Raw genomic sequence first — 21560 nt, forward strand, 5'->3', positions numbered from 1 at the left:
CTATTTACAGCAAAAATAGGCGAGACACTGGGTTCCGTGGAACCCTTATAAATTTTTTAATTAAGCTTGTCGCATGCAGCATAAAACATAATTTCGACAATTATTTATTTCGTTTTTATTTTAAAAAAAACCCATTATTTTTTAAAAGACGTATAATATCAATGAATGATATGATATCACAAAATATATATATGTTTGACTTGCATCTTGCCAACTACATCACGCATTACAACTAGGCAATATAGGATTGTATAAACAAACTAAAGATAATTACAGATTAGTTTTCATTTTTAATAAGATAATATCACAGTGAGGTCCAAAGGGTTTTAAATTTATCTTTTATTTAATTTCATCAAAAATCGGGGTTCTTTGATATTCTAACAATGTCATATCTAATTACATAGTATTTAATCATCACTGGTTATGATTATTGGTTATAAGAATTGGGTAATTATATGGAACTTTGAGTGATTTTCCTTTAAACAGAAATGAGTATTTCATATAAAAAAAATCTTTTGGTTCTTTGTTATGCTAAGTCTTACAATATGCTTATAGTTTGAATATTTAACCTTAACAGGTAAATGTCTAAGTTTCAAATCTTTCAGTTCTTGGACGACATTTATCTTGGGTGTGTCAAATATTCAATCACAATCCAAATTCAGAGCTGTTATAAGCTTAAATGTTGTGTCCATCCTTGCTCAACTGTGCACTGTTTGACCTCTGCAGGAAAATATTGACACTCTGACAGCCTCTTGTTTTAGCTCACCTGGCCTGAAGGTCTAAGTGAGCTTTGCTCATCACTTGGCGTCCGTCGTCTTACCTTTTACAAAAATCTTCTCTAAAACCACTGGGCCAAACTTGCCAACAAACATGATTAGGATATCTAGTTTTAAAGATGTGTCCCATGACGCCCCCAACCAACCAAGATGCCTGCCATGGCTAAAAATAAAACATAAGGATAAAATGTAAATTTTGGCTTTTATCTCTGAAATCAAAGCATTTAGAGTAATTCTGACGTGGGTAAAACGGATTGTTAGGTGATGATCTATCTGCCATGTAATTTTCAGAAAAACCGTTGTTGGGTTGCTTTCCCTGAATTGGTAATTTTAAGGAAATCTTTCAGTTTTTATGCGACCACAAAAACTTATTTTGGTCGAATATTGGTATTAAGTCGTATTCGTTGTCAGCGTCAACCGAATACAGATGGTTTCCGGATAATAAATTTAGTATAAGTAAATAAAAATCAAATAAACACAATGTTTATAATTACAAATGAAAGGTTGGGATTGATTTTTTTTACCCAAATGTTATGCAATTAGGGTCCATAAAAGGGGCCCAAATAAGCATTTTGTATTTTTCAATCAATAACTAGTGTTTAAGTATATAAAACTCTCTGAAATTATACCACCATTTTCCATACTACAAAGGAAGGGGTAAAATAAGGGTTTTTCTGGTTGAAGGACAATTTAAATGAGTATAGTTATTATTGCAAACTCCATTAGAAATTAGAATTGAGATTTTTTTTGGAATAAGGGAAAAGGGGAGGTGAAAAGAAATTTGAGACGGGGGTAGAATTTTTCTCAAATTAGATTTCGGAAATTAAGAGGAAAATTTCTTCAAATTTTTTTTTGACGGGATTAAAATTTAACAGCATAATGTTTTGCTCAAAGTCAAAAATGTTTTGCTCAAAGGCAAAACATTTTCTTTAAGTTCATTAGACCACATTCATTCTGTGTCAGAAACCTATGCTGTGTCAACTTTTTATTCACAATCCAAATACAGAGCTGTACCAAGCTTGAATGTTGTGTCCATTCTTGCACCAACTGTTCATCGTTCGACCTCTGCGGTCATATAAAGCTTCGACCTGCCGAGCATCTTAAATATTATTATAGAAAGAGATAAACTGTAAATTGTTCAGCAAAGTAAGATCTACAAATAAGTCGCCATGACCAAAATTGTAAGTCAACCCCTTTAGGAGTTATTGCCTCTTATAGTCATTTTTTTTAAAATTTGTCATTAAAATGCAGTTTTTGGTTTACATCTAAACTAAAGCATTTAGAGCAATCTGACAGATTTCAAAAATGTTCATCCATATTAGATTTATCTGCCCTGAAATTTTCAGACGAATTCAACAACCTGTTGTTGCTGCCGCTGAGTAAGTTATTTTACAGAAATTTGCAGGTTTTTTTTGCTCACCTGGGGCAAAGAGCCAAGTTAGCTTTTCTCATCACTTAGCGTCCGTCATCGTCGTTAACTCTTTGTATTTTTAACCACTGAATGGAATGGAACCAAACATGGCATGAATACTCCTCGTGAGGTGATGACCAAGTGTTGTTACTTTGTAGCTGATCCATTATCAAAGATCGCCGCTAGCGGAGGACTTCGTTAAACATAGGACCCTATTGGAAATATATACAAATGTCTCCTGTTAGAGAACCACTGAACGGCATGAAACCAAACATATCATGGATGTTCCTTATGAGGTCGTGACCAAGTGTTCTTAAGTTGTAGCCGATCCATCATCCAGAATGGCCACCAGTGGGGGACTTAGTTTAACATAGGACCCTATGTGAAATACATACAAATGTTTTATTTTAGAGAACCACTGAATGGAATGAAACTAAACATAGCATGAGTATTCATTATGAGGTGCTGATGAAGTGTTGTTACTTTGTTGCTGATTTACTGTTAAAGATGACCACCATGATTTATTATTAAATTACAGTCTCAATGTTAAACCATATTGGGTTTCAATCATTGTTTAAGTATCTGTTGTCATTTTTTATCTTTTTATGCCCCCCCCCCCCCCCCCATACCTGTCAACTGACCCGTATTCTGCGGGTGTGACCCGTCATTGAAATAACCCGGGAATTCCAAAAATAACCCGATTTCACCCGTATTTCTTATCCTTGAGATTGATTTCATAAGTAATATTCCTTTGAAATACCGGAAAATTCGTAATTCTTCCAGGAACAGGAAGTTCATCTAGCTATGTAAACTGTCAAATTAAGTGACCAATTAAGTGCATGGCTTCACTTGACAGCTTTGGTGTCAAACACACTATTAATTAACACCAATTACATACGCTTTAGGCCGTAAATAAATTGTACTATTGGTTTACAAATATATTTCAACTATAGAGTTATTTCCCCTTATTTGTCACCATTCAAAATTATTCCTTATATTAACGTTTTATGGGTGAAAAAGATTAAATCATAGTAATATAAAATTTAAATACATATTGAAAAATAACTTTTCATTATTTTTTATACGACCGCAAAATTTGAAAAAAATTCGTTGTATATTGCTATCACGTCGGCGTCGTCGTCGTCGTCTGCGTCGTAGTCGTCGTCGTCGTCGTCGTCGTCGGCGTCCGAATACTTTTAGTTTTCGCACTCTAACTTTAGTAAAAGTGAATAGAAATCTATGAAATTTTAACACGAGGTTTATGACCACAAAAGGAAGGTTGGTATTGATTTTGGGAGTTTTGGTCAACATTTTAGGAATTAGGGGCCAAAAAGGGCCCAAATAAGCATTTTCTTGGTTTTCGCACTATAACTTTTGTTTAAGTTAATAGAAATCTATGAAATTTTGACACAAGGTTTATGACCACAAAAGAAAGGTTGGGATTGATTTTGGGAGTTTTGGTTTAAACAGTTTAGGAATTAAGGGCCAAAAAGGGCCCGAATAAGCATTATTCTTGGTTTTCGCACAATAACGTTAGTTTAAGTAAATAGAAATCAATGAAATTTACACACAATGTTTATGACCACAAAAGGAAGGTTGATATTGATTTTGGGAGTTGGTCCCAACAGTTTAGGAATTAGGGGCCAAAAGGGACCCAAATAAGCATTTTTCTTGGTTTTCGCACCATAACGTTGGTATAAGTAAAAAGAAATCTATGAAATTTAAACACAAGGTTTATGACCATAAAAGGAAGGTTGGTATTGATTTAGGGAGTTTTGGTCCCAACAGTTTAGGAATAAGGGGCCCAAAGGGTCCAAAATTAAACTTTGTTTGATTTCATCAAAATTGAATAATTGGGGATCTTTGATATGCCGAATCTAACTGTGTATGTAGATTCTTAACTTTTGGTCCCGATTTCAAATTGGTCTACATTAAGGTCCAAAGAGTCCAAAATTAAACTAAGTTTGATTTTAACAAAATTGGGTTCTTTGTACTTAGATTCTTGATTATTGGCCCAGTTTTCAAGTTGGTCCAAATCGGGGTCCAAAATTAAACTTTGTTTGATTTCATCGAAAATTGAATAAATGGGGTTCTTTGATATGCCAAATCTAACTGCGTATGTAGATTCTTCATTTTTGGTCCTGTTTTCATATTGGTCTACATTAAAGTCCAAAGGGTCCAAAATTAAACTTAGTTGGATTTTAACAAAAATTGAAATTTTGGGGTTCTTTGATATGCTGAATCCAAACATGTACTTAGATTTTTGATTATGGGCCCAGTTTTCAAGTTGGTCCAAATCAGGATCTAAAATTATTATATTTTAAGTATTGTGCAATAGCAAGAAATATTCCATTGTATGGTATTGCACAATAGCAAGAAATCTTCAATTTCACAGTATTGTGCAATAGCAAGACTTTTCAATTGCACAGTATTTTGCAATGGGAAGAAATATCTAATTGCACAATATTGTGAAATAGCAATTTTTTTTTTAATTAGAGTTATCTTTCTTTGTCCAGAATAGTTAGCAAGAAATATCTAATTGCACAATATTGTGAAATAGCAAGATTTTTTTTTAATTGGAGTTATCTTTCTTTGTCCAGAATCAACTTAAATCTTTGTTATATATAATATACAATGTATATTCACTTTTTACTACCAACTGATAAATTAAAATAATCTTTACCATTCAGTGATAACAAGCATTTTTTTTACATCTTAATATTTTATGATGTATTTAAATGAGTAGTTATTGTTGCAAACTCCATTAGAAATTTTAATTGAGATTAGTTTTGGAATAAGGGAAAGGGGGATGTGATTAAAAAAATTGGGTTCAATTTTTCTCATTTGAAATTTCATAAATAAAAAGAAAATTTCTTCAAATTTTTTGTTGAGAGGATTAATATTCAACAGCATAGTGAATTGCTCTAAGAGAAAACAAAATTTTAAAATTCATTAGAACACATTCATTCTGTGTCAGAAACCTATGTTGTGTCAACTATTTAACCACAATCCAAATTTAGAGCTGAATCCAGCTTGAATGTTGTGTCCATACTTGCCCCAACCGTTCAGTGTTCAACCTCTGCGGTCGTATAAAGCTACGCCCTGCGGAGCATCTGGTTTATCTTTATACAATTTTTTTTTTAAAAGTTGAAAATTATTTTTTTACATTTATACTTCCTTTAACTCAAAGATATATGTTAGTTATACGTCCTTGCTTTAACTTTATTACTTTAACCGACAGTGCGAGGGCTGAAAAGCCTGTCAAGGTCGTTAAACACTTCCATATATATATATATTACTTTAATTTAACATAGTCTAATTTCCTCATCAATATGAATGATGGTATGTTTAAGGGCTACAAGGCCAGTGGTCTCAAACATTTTAAAATTACAATTGAAATATAAAATCTAGTATTTGATGATATCAAAAAGTAAAGAACATAAGACTTTGTTTCATAAATTTATAAAAATCTTTCAAAGTGCAATGAAATAATAATTAATAAGATTTAAAATGACTTAACCAAGTGAACATGCATTGATGTTTTGGTATCTTTGATATACATTATAAGAAAATGTACCATAAATACTGAAATTCAGCTCGAAAAATTTCGTACGCGTTATGACCTGAGATTTGATTCTTCAATGCAGGTCATGGTTCATGTGATATTGCCAGGACACAAATAAATGATTATAAATCCGGTTTGCTGTCGTTGTGACAGCCTCTTGTTAAAATATATTTTGATAATTTGAGTTATCTTTCATTGTCTTTAATGGTAGGTGAATCAACTAAAACCAATTCCTTTATACAATGCAATATTCATTTTTACTATCATCTGATAAATTAACGCAATCTACCATTCAGTTCTTATACAAGCACTTGGATAACCATTTACCAATCTAGGGTTATGCTCATTTACAAAAGGAAAAATGCTGAAATTTTCTTTTCTGTTCTCTTCTCTCAATAAAATGTATATAAATAATGCTTATTACCACTAAACTCAGTTTCAGTTCAAATTTTGGCAGTTTCACTTTCACAGTTCTTGAGTTATGTCCATTTATAACGTTATATGCTAGCGGGGGCATCATCTGTGTCCCTATGCACACATTCCACATTTATTTTATAAGATTTTAAAAAGTAGAGTCAGGTGAGTTACACAGGCTCTTGAGAGGATCTAGTTGTTTTTGGAAAAATTAGAACTTGTTCTAAATCTTTACTTAGGCGCCGGCCTCCCTAACAATAGGACAGGTTAGCTACTGTTACTAAATGTATTCACACTGAAATATAGTTCCCTATGGTTCTCATGTATGTGCACGTAATACACATATACACTAAAAAAAAAAATGGGTATATTATTGGAGCAGTTCATTTAAGAATGTATGTCATTAAGGTATGTTGATGTGCCGGCTTTTTTAAAAACATTTTGATTAGGTAAGTGGGTATGGATTCAACTAGTATGATTGACAACTGTCATTATCACTAAACATTCAGAGAAAAGGTGAACCTTTAATTACAATGCCCAACCTCCTAAATTGCCAATCAAATTGACCACATAACCTATCAACCTCAGTCTTACATAATTATACAGAACACTCAATATACATCTAATTCTTAATACACAAGCATTTGACCTTATAATTGAATACACAAATGTGTATATTAGATGTTTGATATTTATAAGAATGATAGATTTATTTATTGCCAATTACTTTTGATCTACATTACATAAAGTGATTCTGTAAATTATATCTGAAAGATAAATGATTAATGGATTAACAAGATCTTATAAAAAATGAAATATGAATATAAATATGAATATTTAAAAGGTATTCAAGTAAGGCCTATAATCTACTTGATAAAGAGGTAGGGCCAATTTTCCGATGATTTTTTTCACAGAAGGGCCAATTTCAAAAAGTGCCGAAAGAATAAAATTTACTATAAAAACAAAAAATAAAAATGCTTTTTGATCAATATCTCGATTTACATATATGACATGTGTGATCAAAAGTTTATTTGACCCTAAAAAAGGATGAAAGTCCAATATGCGGATTTTCAGGTGTTTTTAGGTGAGAAAAACAGGGAATCCCCTCAGAAGGACATTTCAAACCAAAAAAAAGTTATGCTTTTTATGACTGTTGTTATTCATACTACTTGTTCCCTCAAAAATGAAATTGGTTTTAGAGTGTCCTTATTACATAAAAAACAACTTTTTAAAGAAAAAATTGTAACATCGATAAATTGTACCGATATAGCTTCTTAATAAGAGAGATATGTATAAGTATCGCAGAACTACTAATAAATGGTTTTAAAGAAAGGTTCGAGTCTCGCTCAGAATAATTGGCTTTTTTTTGTGTTGTTATATTAAATTTTAATGTTTCTATCATATTTTTGCGGATGTTTGCTTAATTCATAGAGTCATTCTGGTTCATTTTGTCTATATAGTTTACTAGTTTATCATTTTACATGTATCAAAGAAAAAAATAATGTATTGCTTATTGTGTGCATTCCTAGATTATCCATACTCCTGACTTACTTTCTATTCATGTGGTTACAATTATTACATATATTCAAGGACCAACTGCCGTCAAACTGATGTAGGGGCCTGTACATAACCAATAACACGAGAATTAATTATAAAGCAATGAAACCTACATGTTGCGGGTGTTATATACACATAACTTAAAATAAGGCCATTGTATACAAGTTTCAAAACAACACAAACTATTTTTCGAAACCTTTTTTGAACATGGTATTATATGTAACAAATGCAGTCAACAACAATTTTGTCGCCAATTCACAAACTGTTAAGATACTAGTACTGAATTTTTTACCACCGTCCCTACACCGGTACCTAAGTCATCAAAAAATAAAACAACACAACAGAACAATCAATTACACTACAAATTGTGATGTAGGTAAAACACCAAGAAGCTGTTGCATCTGTATCACAACGAAGGTCCGATTTGTTAAAATGACAGAAAAGGCAATATAACATGTGTAAGTAACACAGGGTGATTTATGACCAACTGAGGGTAAGATGTTCTCGGGTTAAAATATATATACATATTCCATTCTCAATTTTAGTATCTTTTCTTATCTTATAGACGATAAAACCTTAAAAGACCAGGAAAAGTACAGATATACATATATTAAGAATGAGAAAATCAAGATTTGAATTTGTTCCATATTATTTGGCTCCTTGGCATGTTACGTGGTATGGCACCTTGCATAAAAAATGATAAAATAAAATCAATATTTAAAAATCAATAGCCTTGGCCTTGTTTTTGTAGGAATACCTGTTCAAGATATGAAAATAGATGATGTGACGTATTTTCATGTACTATAATTAAAATCTATCGGGCTATTTAAAGCATGATTTACCTATCTAATCGAATGATACAAATCGCCGGCAAATTGGCTCTACCTCTTTCCAATAATCATCTGTAATTAATCAACAATTAAGATTAGTTCACTTTTTTTTATCAGGAATTGGCCTGAAACAGTTTTGAAATTTTAAAACTTTTAATTATAACAAACCATTGTTTATTTGTTTATTTCCCATCAATCATTATGTCTATTTTAGTCATTTGATTTTTTATTAGAAGTGAATATATATGTTTGCAATCAAGAAAGAATCAACATTTCAATAAAATAAGTTTTTTAATTAGTTTACGTTGAAAAAGTACATTTTCGATGCCCTGTCTTGAAAAATACTTGAAAAATTGTAAACACCTATTAAGGACATTCATGTTAAAACACGATAAAGTAACGCGTTAACATTTAACGCTATCGCAGTTTTAACGAGTTAAAACAAGATTTTAACGCATAACGATATCAAAATATTTAACGCGTTAAACTTTGAAATAATCAAGTTTGGGATTTAACACGTAGTGGAAAAAAGACGTTTTTGCTATAAAATAGTGGTCACATGTGTTTATGATGAATCACATTTACGCGTTTAATTCAACACAATCACGTTACATACCTTTCACGCGTTTAAACATGGTTTAACACGATTAAACATCGTTAAACGCGATTAAACATCGTTCGCGTGGGTGAGATGAAGTTATTGAATAATGTTGGTAACGAATAAATACTATGATCTGTTCGCATTTTTGGAGTATCGTGGTCATAGAAGCAACCTATCTTGTTCCAACCTGAAACAATAGTGTTATATCTCTACATAGAAATACACACTATATTACACTATAATAACCATGATCGACACTCGCTAATATCAATTCTAATGGAATTATTTTGTATCAATTTTGTATTTTGGTTCTCATTGGATGACAGATAACGTAAAATGCTCCATCTCCTTGTCTGTAGTTAACTTAGGAAGCCGACATTTTGAATTGTTGAATGTATTGACATGTAATACATTGTGTAGTACTTTATAAATGTTTATTTCCCCCACCATACCTTAATATGATATAATTCAAACTACTCTTTTTCATGAGTGATTTCCATCACTTTGATTATCTTAGATATCATTATAATATCTATTTAATATCTAATACTATTAATTAGGATTTTAACCTTATTTTACATGATTCCAAAGCATCAGTACATTGTAAATACAGGTGAGCGACGCAGGCTCTTGAGAGCCTCTACTTTATGATATGAAATCCTTTACAGTCCAACATCCATGCACAAGAAAGTGAAAATTTCATATCTTCTCTTAGTTATAAAATGGTCAAGTAGTGCTATAAATCTGTCATTTCATACTGATAAGGCGACTGATATTATTACAACAAACAGATGTTTAAAACACAAAATTGTTAAACTTTAAAAGTTTAGGGAAAATGCACAGGCACTTGTGGGTTGACCCTCCCCCTTTTTTCTTAATTTTTGGTGTTTAATTATTTTTTTTGGGAAATGTTCTTGATGTAGTTTATCCTGACTTTTAAGATTAATTTGAAAACCCAATTATTTTTAAATATGTTTTTTTTTAATATTTTAATCTTGCAATATAATGAAAAAAGAAAGTTTTGTAAAAAAATCAAAATGACATATATATAAGAAAAAAAAGATACATTTCTTGATTGGTATTTATTTTAATCTCTTCTTGCAATTGTCACCTATAAATTGAGAAAGAAACCATGTGGCATCTGTGAACTAACATAATATAATTGATGTGACAGTTTAATTAGAAATATTGTGTTTTCTAAGTGGTGCAGGAGATAAGTTCACTTTTTATTCAACATCATTTTGATGCAAATTCTTGGGTTTAGATGGAAGACTGTTTACTATTTTTATTACAGTACTTCATTACATAACACTGTGTTGAGAAAAGTTGTTGACATTTTATAAATTAGTTACAAATCTATATTAGTTTATGACAAATGAAAATAGATATGCATTGTATTACATCATATCTAATTTTAGAGAACTATTAATCATATCTAATTTTAGAGACCTATTAATCATATCTAATTTTAGAGAACTATTAATCATATCTAATTTAAGAGAACTATTAATCATATCTAATTTTAGAGAACTATTAATCATATCTAATTTTAGAGAACTATTAATCATATCTAATTTAAGAGAACTATTAATCATATCTAATTTTAGAGAACTATTAATCATATCTAATTTAAGAGAACTATTAATCATATCTAATTTAAGAGAACTATTAATCATATCTAATTTTAGAGAACTATTAATCATATCTAATTTTAGAGACCTATTAATCATATCTAATTTTAGAGAACTATTAATCATATCTAATTTAAGAGAACTATTAATCATATCTAATTTAAGAGAACTATTAATCATATCTAATTTTAGAGAACTATTAATCATATCTAATTTAAGAGACCTATTAATCATATCTAATTTTAGAGAACTATTAATCATATCTAATTTAAGAGAACTATTAATCATATCTAATTTAAGAGAACTATTAATCATATCTAATTTTAGAGAACTATTAATCATAACTTATGTTAGAGTGTTTTGAAAAAATAGTCCAGTCAAACTTATTGCAACAGAAAATGTTTAAGTTCTAATCTAAAGCAATAAGCCCCAAATATACACAGAAAAAAGTCCCATAAAATCTAACCCTTAGGAAAAAAACTCAAAATCAGTATTTTTAATATCCTTAAATTAACATCGGAAAGTGAAGATAACTCCGCAAAAATTAGTCTTTTTTTGTCAGGTTTTGGTTGATTTTCTTAAAATTCATACAGAATAAAGCATGATACTTTGATAGGGTTATAAGTTAGTAATTGAGATATTATATCAACTTCTGCTCATGAGATGTACAAAACCGAAGTGTTATGGGTATATTTTTTTTAGCGCATTTTTATACGACCGCAAAAAATTACCACGAAAGGAAGGTTGGGATTGATTTTGGGAGTTTTGGTCCCAACAGTTTCGGAATTAGGGACAAAAAATGGGCCCAAATAAGCATTTTTCTTGGTTTTAGATCAACTCATTAAGCAATTAGGCGCAAAAAGGGGGCAACAAGGGTTTTCTGGTTAAAGGACAATTTAGACAATTCAAAAGCAGTTTAAGGGAGGTAATTTAATGCCAATTGAAATTTAAAGAATACTGTTATATATATATATATTACGTGTCTAAATTGAAAACTACGTTCATATATATATATATATATAGATATAGGAAGATGTGGTGTGAGTGCCAATGAGACAACTCTCCATCCAAACAACAATTCAAAAATTAAACCATTATAGGTTAAAGTACGGCCTTCAACACGGAGCCTTGGCTCACACCGAACAACAAGCTATAAAGGGCCCCAAAATAACTAGTGTAAAACCATTCAAACGGGAAAACCAACGGTCTAATCTATATAAACAAAACGAGAAACGAGAAACACGTATATATTACATAAACAAACGACAACTACTGTATATCAGATTTTGTTTGATTACTTGATTACATCCCTTACACTGCTTGAAAATTGTGTTAAAGGAAGTGATAATTGTCTTGAGATGTGTAGCTGTAAATTTATTTTTAGAATGTTACTGTTAGTTAAATAATGACTAAGTTATTTTATATTTTAATACTTAATATTGTTTTTGAATGTGTACTTATTGTTGCCAATTTATTTAGAAATTTAAATTTAAAATTGGGAATATTTTTGGAGTAAGGGATTGAGGGAGGTGAAAAGAATGGGAAGGGGTGGAGGTAAAAATTTTGATTTCAGATTTCAGAAATGTAAAAGAATTTTTCTTCAAATATTTGTTTTGAGGGGATTTATTTTCAACTGCATAGTGTATTGCTCAAAAGCAAAAAAAAAAATTTAAGTTCTTTAGAATCCATTCATTCTGTGTCAGAAACCTTTGCTGTGTCAACTATTTAATCACAATCCAAACTCAAGAGCTGTGTCAAGCTTGAATGTTGAATGTTGTATACTTGCCCCATCTGTTCAGGGTTCGACCTCTCCGGTCGTATAAAGCTCTGCGGAGCATCTAGTTAATTAAGTGACACCTTTCCAACATTAATCATATTTATTAGCCGGAACATCTAGGTAAATGAATATAATAGTATATACCCAGGTGGTCATGACCACACGCGTATGGTCTAAATACTCAGGAAGAGTTATACGCATTTAAACATAATTTACAACAGATATTTACCTCTTTTTAGTTTTCTTGTTTTGCAAAAATATAATATAAGATCATTATGAGATTTGTGTGACAGCAATACGATAATAAATTTACAATGAACTGTTTATTTGTAAGAATTCACCAAAAATTCTCTTCATAGACAAACTTGCAATTGTACCTGATTGAATGACTCCCATTACTTGAATATGTATAGATATATTTTTCTGTAGATGCCGTGTTTGCTGGTCCAATGCCTACTATGGCAACAGTAAAACTGACGACTTTGCGCCCAATAGTTAACCATCCACATTATGAAGATGCAGGACTTAGGTAAGTAGATATCTGTGTTAGTCAGATTTCCGCATTTTGAGCTCACCTGGCCCGAAGGGCCAAGTGATCTTTTCTCATCACTTGGCGTCCGGCGTCCGGCGTCGTCCGTCGTCGTTAACTTTTACAAAAATCTTCTCCTCTGAAACTACTAGGCCAAATTAAACCAAACTTGGCCACACTCATCATTGGGGTATCTAGTTTAAAAAAATGTGTGGTGTGACCCGCCAAACTAACCAAGATGGCCGCCATGGCTAAAAATAGAACATAGGGGTAAAATGCAGTTTTTGGCTTATAACTCAAAAACCAAAGCATTTAGAGCAAATTTGAAATGGATTAAAATTCTTTATCAGGTCAAGATCTATCTGCCCTGAAATTTTCAGATGAATCGGACAATCCGTTGTTGGGTTGCTGCCCCTGAATTGGTAATTTTAGGGACTTTTTGCTGTTTTTGGTTATTATCTTGAATATTTTTATAGATAGAGATAATCTGTAAACAGTAATAATGTTCAGCAAAGTAAGATTTACAAATAAGTCAACATGACCAAAATGGTCAGTTGACCTCTTTTGGAGTTATTGCCCTTTAAAGTAAATTTTTAACCATTTTTTGTAAATTTTATATATCTTTTACAAAAATCTTCTTCTCTGATACTGCTGGGCCAAATTATTCCAAACTTGGCCACAATCATCTCTGGGGTATCTAGTTTAAAAAATGTGTGGTGTGATCCGCCAAACCAACCAAGATGGCCGCCATGGCTTAAAATAGAACATAGGGGTGAAATGCAGCTTTTGGCTTATAACTCAAAAACCAAAGCATTTAGAGCAAATCTGACAAGGGGTATAATTGTTAATCAGGTCAAGATCTATCTGCCCTGAAATTTTCAGATGAATCAGAGAACCTGTTGTTGGGTTGCTGCCCCTGAATTGGTAATTTTAAGGAAATTTTGCTCTTTTTGGTTATTATCTTGAATATTATTATAGATAGAGATAAACTGTAAACAGCAATAATGTTCAGTAAAGTAAGATTTACAAATAAGTTAACATGACCAAAATGGTCAATATACCCCCCTAAGGAGTTATTGTCCTCTATAGTCAATTTTAAACAATTTTCATAAAATTTGTAAATTTTTACTCCCGGTAACATTTTTCACAGAAACTACTGGGCCAAGTTCATTATAGATAGTGATAATTGTAAGCAGCAAGAATGTTCAGTAAAGTAAGATGTTCAAATGTACAAACACAACACCATCACCAAAACACAATTTTGTCATGAATCCATCTGCTTCCTTTGTTTAATATTCACATGACTAAGGTGAGCGACACAGGCTCTTTAGAGCCTCTAGTTTCTTTGTTCTTAAAGATATTGATTTGATATGTTTTATATGGTTTTATTATGATAAGTTATAGATCAAGCTTGAATTTGTTCCATTCTGATGATTTAGTCCAGAGTTATATCTAATGTTAAAGTACTATGTTAAACCATATTTCTATACAAAGGGAGATAAATCTTTTTTTTTTTAAGAAATTCTTTAGTAAATTTTCTGAAAAATTTGTGCCAGTTTGCTTGTTTGTTATTTTTTATTAATTAATTTTCTGAATGGCATGTATTATATATATATAAAAATTATTAAGTTACATCCTTCAATTAGATAATATTCTATTTTTGTTAAGGTATATATTTCATTACATTACATTGTGAAGATAAAAGTTGTTGACACTTTATAGATAAGTTACAAATCAATATTAGTTTGTGTTGTTTATTCTTTGGTTTTCTATGTTGTGTCATGTGTTCTGTTGTTTGGTTGTTTGTCTTTTTCATTTTAAGCCAGACTTGGTCAGTTTATTTTCGATTTATGAGTTTGACTGTCTCTCTGGTATTTTTCATCCTTCTTATGTGACAAATGAACGAAAACATATTTGGAAATATTATTAATATTTGATTATAATTTGAAAATAGATATAGATAAAGATACATCATACCTAATTTTAGAGAACCATTAATGATATCCAATGTTAAGAGTGTTTTCCAAATTATTTTACATCATGCTTGAAGATATTGATTGATAATTGGTGTATAGTTTTATCATGACAAGTTACAGATCAAGTTAAAAATTTTGTTTTGGTCTGATAATTTTGTTTATGGTCCTTCACTCATATAATCAGTTTTTCACCCTGTTTTAGTCATGCTTAAATATGATGTCTTGATATTTTCTTTTGTTTTACATCATGACACGTTATAGAACAAGTTAGCATTTTGTTCCAGTATAATGTAATTTTTACCCGGTAGGGGACTATCATGTATTGCCATGCAATACTCTCAGAATGCTTGTTTCTATTATTCCTCAGATTTATTGCTGGTATTGATTTTTATCATATATTTATCACATATGACATTATTGTTCGCAGCTCTTTCGGTGGCAACAAAAAACATTTATGACCTGAAAAGACCTTGCTGTTTTCTGCTTGTGATATTTTGTACCCTGAAATAAAAACGAATTCGGATTGCGTCCAAAAGAAACCATTTGGACAGAGTCAGTAGAAAAGAATATCTGTATTTGTCAAAACACCATAATGCAAACAGAAATACTATTTATGAACTAATTGTGCCCTCTCAAATCATTACAGGATCATCTAAATAACTGGCATCCCTCACAGTGTCTGTCTGTCTATTGGCTCTTGTAAGAGCTCTTACACTTTCTTTCTAGATTGATAGTTATGTCCATAATTGCTCCAACTGTTCAGGGTTTGAACTCTGCGGTCGTTTAAAGCTGCAACTAGTTTGTTATTATTTTAAATATCATTATAGATAGAGATAAACTGTTAACAGCAAGAGATAAACTGTTAACAGCAATAACGTTCAGCAAAGTAAGATTTACAAATAAGCCAATATGACTGAAATGACGAGTTGACCCCTTTAAAAGTTATTGCGCTATATAGTCAATTTTTAATCATTTTTCGTAAATCTTAATAATCTTTTACAAAAATCTCCTTCTCTGAAACTACTAGCCCAAATGTAACCAAACTTGGCCACAATCATCATTGGGGTATCTTGTTTGAAACATGTGTTCGGTGACCCGGCCAACCAATCAAGATGGACACCATGGCTTAAAATAGAACATAGGGATAAAATGCAATTTTTGGCTTATAACTCAAAAACCAAAGCATTTAGAGCAAATATGATGGGATAAAAGTGTTTATCACGTCAAAATCTATCTGCCCTGAAATTTCCAGATGAATCGAACAACCCATTGTTGGGTAGCTGCCCTAGAATTGGTAATTTTAAGGAAATGTTGCTGTTATTTGTTATTATCTTGCATATTTTCAAAGATAGAGATAAACTGTAAACAGCAATAATGTACAGCATTGTAAGACCTAAAAAAAATTCAACCTGACCAAATTGGTCAATTGACCCCCTAAGGAGTTATTGCCCTTCATAGTCCATTTTTAACAATTTTCATAAAATTTGTAGATTTTCACTTAACATTTTCTACTGAAACTACTAGCCCAAGTTCACTATAGATAGAGATAATTGTAAGCAGCAAGAATTTTTAGTAAAGTAAGATCTACAACACATCACCATCACCAAAACAAAATTTTATCATGAATCAATCTGTGTCCTTTGTTTAATATTCACATAGACCAAGGTGAGCGACATATGCTCTTTAGAGCCTCTAGTTGAAAGAAATTCTTAAGTAAATTGTTTGAAAAATTTGTGCCAGGTTTTTTTTTTTTTTTTTATAAACTAATTTTCTGTATGCTATATATATATATATATATACGAGTCTAAATTGAAAACTACGTTCAAACCTATGACTGCGTTGGATAAAAACCGCAATTTTTATACGTGTGCATGTCAAACAAATTTCGTTGTAGAAGGGTCTAAAAACAGCACAAACAACATTTTCCAAAAGACCAAAAGAGTGAAAAAGTATATTTTAACAAAACGCATTTGACTAACAGGTCGAACAACTGATGTTCTTTAACCCTGCTGACTGCCATTGGCGATTGCCAAATAAAATTGATCACAGGTTGTAACAAAATGGATCTTATTATAAATTTAATACGTCACAGACAGAAAAAAAATTGTTAACTTGTGGACAGGATGTTGTGCCACAAACATTCGGTGTCAATATTTCTTTAGTACACCATATCCGGATTTCGACAATAAATGTCTCTTCAGTGATGTTAGGGATCGAAACGGTATTTGGAAGGCCATATAAAAAGCACCCTCATTTTTAGATTAACTCTTGAATTTTAAGAGTCAATATATAGGATGAACGGATCATATAAACCGGAGGGAAAATATGATACATGCCCAAACAAAAAATATAAACGAGTCTAAATTGAAAACTACGTTCAAACCTATGACTGCGTTGGATAAAAACCGCAATTTTTATACGTGTGCATGTCAAACAAATTTCGTTGTAGAAGGGTCTAAAAACAGCACAAACAACATTTTCCAAAAGACCAAAAGAGTGAAAAAGTATATTTTAACAAAACGCATTTGACTAACAGGTCGAACAACTGATGTTCTTTAACCCTGCTGACTGCCATTGGCGATTGCCAAATAAAATTGATCACAGGTTGTAACAAAATGGATCTTATTATAAATTTAATACGTCACAGACAGAAAAAAAATTGTTAACTTGTGGACAGGATGTTGTGCCACAAACATTCGGTGTCAATATTTCTTTAGTACACCATATCCGGATTTCGACAATAAATGTCTCTTCAGTGATGTTAGGGATCGAAACGGTATTTGGAAGGCCATATAAAAAGCACCCTCATTTTTAGATTAACTCTTGAATTTTAAGAGTCAATATATAGGATGAACGGATCATATAAACCGGAGGGAAAATATGATACATGCCCAAACAAAAAATATAAACGAGTCTAAATTGAAAACTACGTTCAAACCTATGACTGCGTTGGATAAAAACCGCAATTTTTATACGTGTGCATGTCAAACAAATTTCGTTGTAGAAGGGTCTAAAAACAGCACAAACAACATTTTCCAAAAGACCAAAAGAGTGAAAAAGTATATTTTAACAAAACGCATTTGACTAACAGGTCGAACAACTGATGTTCTTTAACCCTGCTGACTGCCATTGGCGATTGCCAAATAAAATTGATCACAGGTTGTAACAAAATGGATCTTATTATAAATTTAATACGTCACAGACAGAAAAAAATTTGTTAACTTGTGGACAGGATGTTGTGCCACAAACATTCGGTGTCAATATTTCTTTAGTACACCATATCCGGATTTCGACAATAAATGTCTCTTCAGTGATGTTAGGGATCGAAACGGTATTTGGAAGGCCATATAAAAAGCACCCTCATTTTTAGATTAACTCTTGAATTTTAAGAGTCAATATATAGGATGAACGGATCATATAAACCGGAGGGAAAATATGATACATGCCCAAACAAAAAATATAAACGAGTCTAAATTGAAAACTACGTTCAAACCTATGACTGCGTTGGATAAAAACCGCAATTTTTATACGTGTGCATGTCAAACAAATTTCGTTGTAGAAGGGTCTAAAAACAGCACAAACAACATTTTCCAAAAGACCAAAAGAGTGAAAAAGTATATTTTAACAAAACGCATTTGACTAACAGGTCGAACAACTGATGTTCTTTAACCCTGCTGACTGCCATTGGCGATTGCCAAATAAAATTGATCACAGGTTGTAACAAAATGGATCTTATTATAAATTTAATACGTCACAGACAGAAAAAAAATTGTTAACTTGTGGACAGGATGTTGTGCCACAAACATTCGGTGTCAATATTTCTTTAGTACACCATATCCGGATTTCGACAATAAATGTCTCTTCAGTGATGTTAGGGATCGAAACGGTATTTGGAAGGCCATATAAAAAGCACCCTCATTTTTAGATTAACTCTTGAATTTTAAGAGTCAATATATAGGATGAACGGATCATATAAACCGGAGGGAAAATATGATACATGCCCAAACAAAAAATATAAACGAGTCTAAATTGAAAACTACGTTCAAACCTATGACTGCGTTGGATAAAAACCGCAATTTTTATACGTGTGCATGTCAAACAAATTTCGTTGTAGAAGGGTCTAAAAACAGCACAAACAACATTTTCCAAAAGACCAAAAGAGTGAAAAGTATATTTTAACAAAACGCATTTGACTAACAGGTCGAACAACTGATGTTCTTTAACCCTGCTGACTGCCATTGGCGATTGCCAAATAAAATTGATCACAGGTTGTAACAAAATGGATCTTATTATAAATTTAATACGTCACAGACAGAAAAAAAATTGTTAACTTGTGGACAGGATGTTGTGCCACAAACATTCGGTGTCAATATTTCTTTAGTACACCATATCCGGATTTCGACAATAAATGTCTCTTCAGTGATGTTAGGGATCGAAACGGTATTTGGAAGGCCATATAAAAAGCACCCTCATTTTTAGATTAACTCTTGAATTTTAAGAGTCAATATATAGGATGAACGGATCATATAAACCGGAGGGAAAATATGATACATGCCCAAACAAAAAATATAAACGAGTCTAAATTGAAAACTACGTTCAAACCTATGACTGCGTTGGATAAAAACCGCAATTTTTATACGTGTGCATGTCAAACAAATTTCGTTGTAGAAGGGTCTAAAAACAGCACAAACAACATTTTCCAAAAGACCAAAAGAGTGAAAAAGTATATTTTAACAAAACGCATTTGACTAACAGGTCGAACAACTGATGTTCTTTAACCCTGCTGACTGCCATTGGCGATTGCCAAATAAAATTGATCACAGGTTGTAACAAAATGGATCTTATTATAAATTTAATACGTCACAGACAGAAAAAAAATTGTTAACTTGTGGACAGGATGTTGTGCCACAAACATTCGGTGTCAATATTTCTTTAGTACACCATATCCGGATTTCGACAATAAATGTCTCTTCAGTGATGTTAGGGATCGAAACGGTATTTGGAAGGCCATATAAAAAGCACCCTCATTTTTAGATTAACTCTTGAATTTTAAGAGTCAATATATAGGATGAACGGATCATATAAACCGGAGGGAAAATATGATACATGCCCAAACAAAAAATATAAACGAGTCTAAATTGAAAACTACGTTCAAACCTATGACTGCGTTGGATAAAAACCGCAATTTTTATACGTGTGCATGTCAAACAAATTTCGTTGTAGAAGGGTCTAAAAACAGCACAAACAACATTTTCCAAAAGACCAAAAGAGTGAAAAAGTATATTTTAACAAAACGCATTTGACTAACAGGTCGAACAACTGATGTTCTTTAACCCTGCTGACTGCCATTGGCGATTGCCAAATAAAATTGATCACAGGTTGTAACAAAATGGATCTTATTATAAATTTAATACGTCACAGACAGAAAAAAAATTGTTAACTTGTGGACAGGATGTTGTGCCACAAACATTCGGTGTCAATATTTCTTTAGTACACCATATCCGGATTTCGACAATAAATGTCTCTTCAGTGATGTTAGGGATCGAAACGGTATTTGGAAGGCCATATAAAAAGCACCCTCATTTTTAGATTAACTCTTGAATTTTAAGAGTCAATATATAGGATGAACGGATCATATAAACCGGAGGGAAAATATGATACATGCCCAAACAAAAAATATAAACGAGTCTAAATTGAAAACTACGTTCAAACCTATGACTGCGTTGGATAAAAACCGCAATTTTTATACGTGTGCATGTCAAACAAATTTCGTTGTAGAAGGGTCTAAAAACAGCACAAACAACATTTTCCAAAAGACCAAAAGAGTGAAAAAGTATATTTTAACAAAACGCATTTGACTAACAGGTCGAACAACTGATGTTCTTTAACCCTGCTGACTGCCATTGGCGATTGCCAAATAAAATTGATCACAGGTTGTAACAAAATGGATCTTATTATAAATTTAATACGTCACAGACAGAAAAAAAATTGTTAACTTGTGGACAGGATGTTGTGCCACAAACATTCGGTGTCAATATTTCTTTAGTACACCATATCCGGATTTCGACAATAAATGTCTCTTCAGTGATGTTAGGGATCGAAACGGTATTTGGAAGGCCATATAAAAAGCACCCTCATTTTTAGATTAACTCTTGAATTTTAAGAGTCAATATATAGGATGAACGGATCATATAAACCGGAGGGAAAATATGATACATGCCCAAACAAAAAATATAAACGAGTCTAAATTGAAAACTACGTTCAAACCTATGACTGCGTTGGATAAAAACCGCAATTTTTATACGTGTGCATGTCAAACAAATTTCGTTGTAGAAGGGTCTAAAAACAGCACAAACAACATTTTCCAAAAGACCAAAAGAGTGAAAAAGTATATTTTAACAAAACGCATTTGACTAACAGGTCGAACAACTGATGTTCTTTAACCCTGCTGACTGCCATTGGCGATTGCCAAATAAAATTGATCACAGGTTGT

The 21560-nt window shown here is 31.8% G+C and overlaps 1 protein-coding gene across 2 annotated transcripts in view; it reads left to right on the plus strand.

Moving 5' to 3' along the window:
• The window catches only part of LOC134708031 (protein C-mannosyl-transferase DPY19L1-like), a 311728-nt gene that overhangs the window by 264122 nt on the left and 26046 nt on the right, over positions 1-21560 (plus strand). For both annotated transcript variants that reach the window (XM_063568274.1, XM_063568275.1), the window contains one exon: positions 12992-13091. In XM_063568274.1, the coding sequence (XP_063424344.1) occupies positions 12992-13091 (100 nt within the window). The remainder of the gene's footprint in view (positions 1-12991; positions 13092-21560) is intronic.

Source organism: Mytilus trossulus, chromosome 2 (assembly GCF_036588685.1).
Source record: "Mytilus trossulus isolate FHL-02 chromosome 2, PNRI_Mtr1.1.1.hap1, whole genome shotgun sequence".
Taxonomy (NCBI): Eukaryota; Metazoa; Mollusca; class Bivalvia; order Mytilida; family Mytilidae; genus Mytilus; species Mytilus trossulus.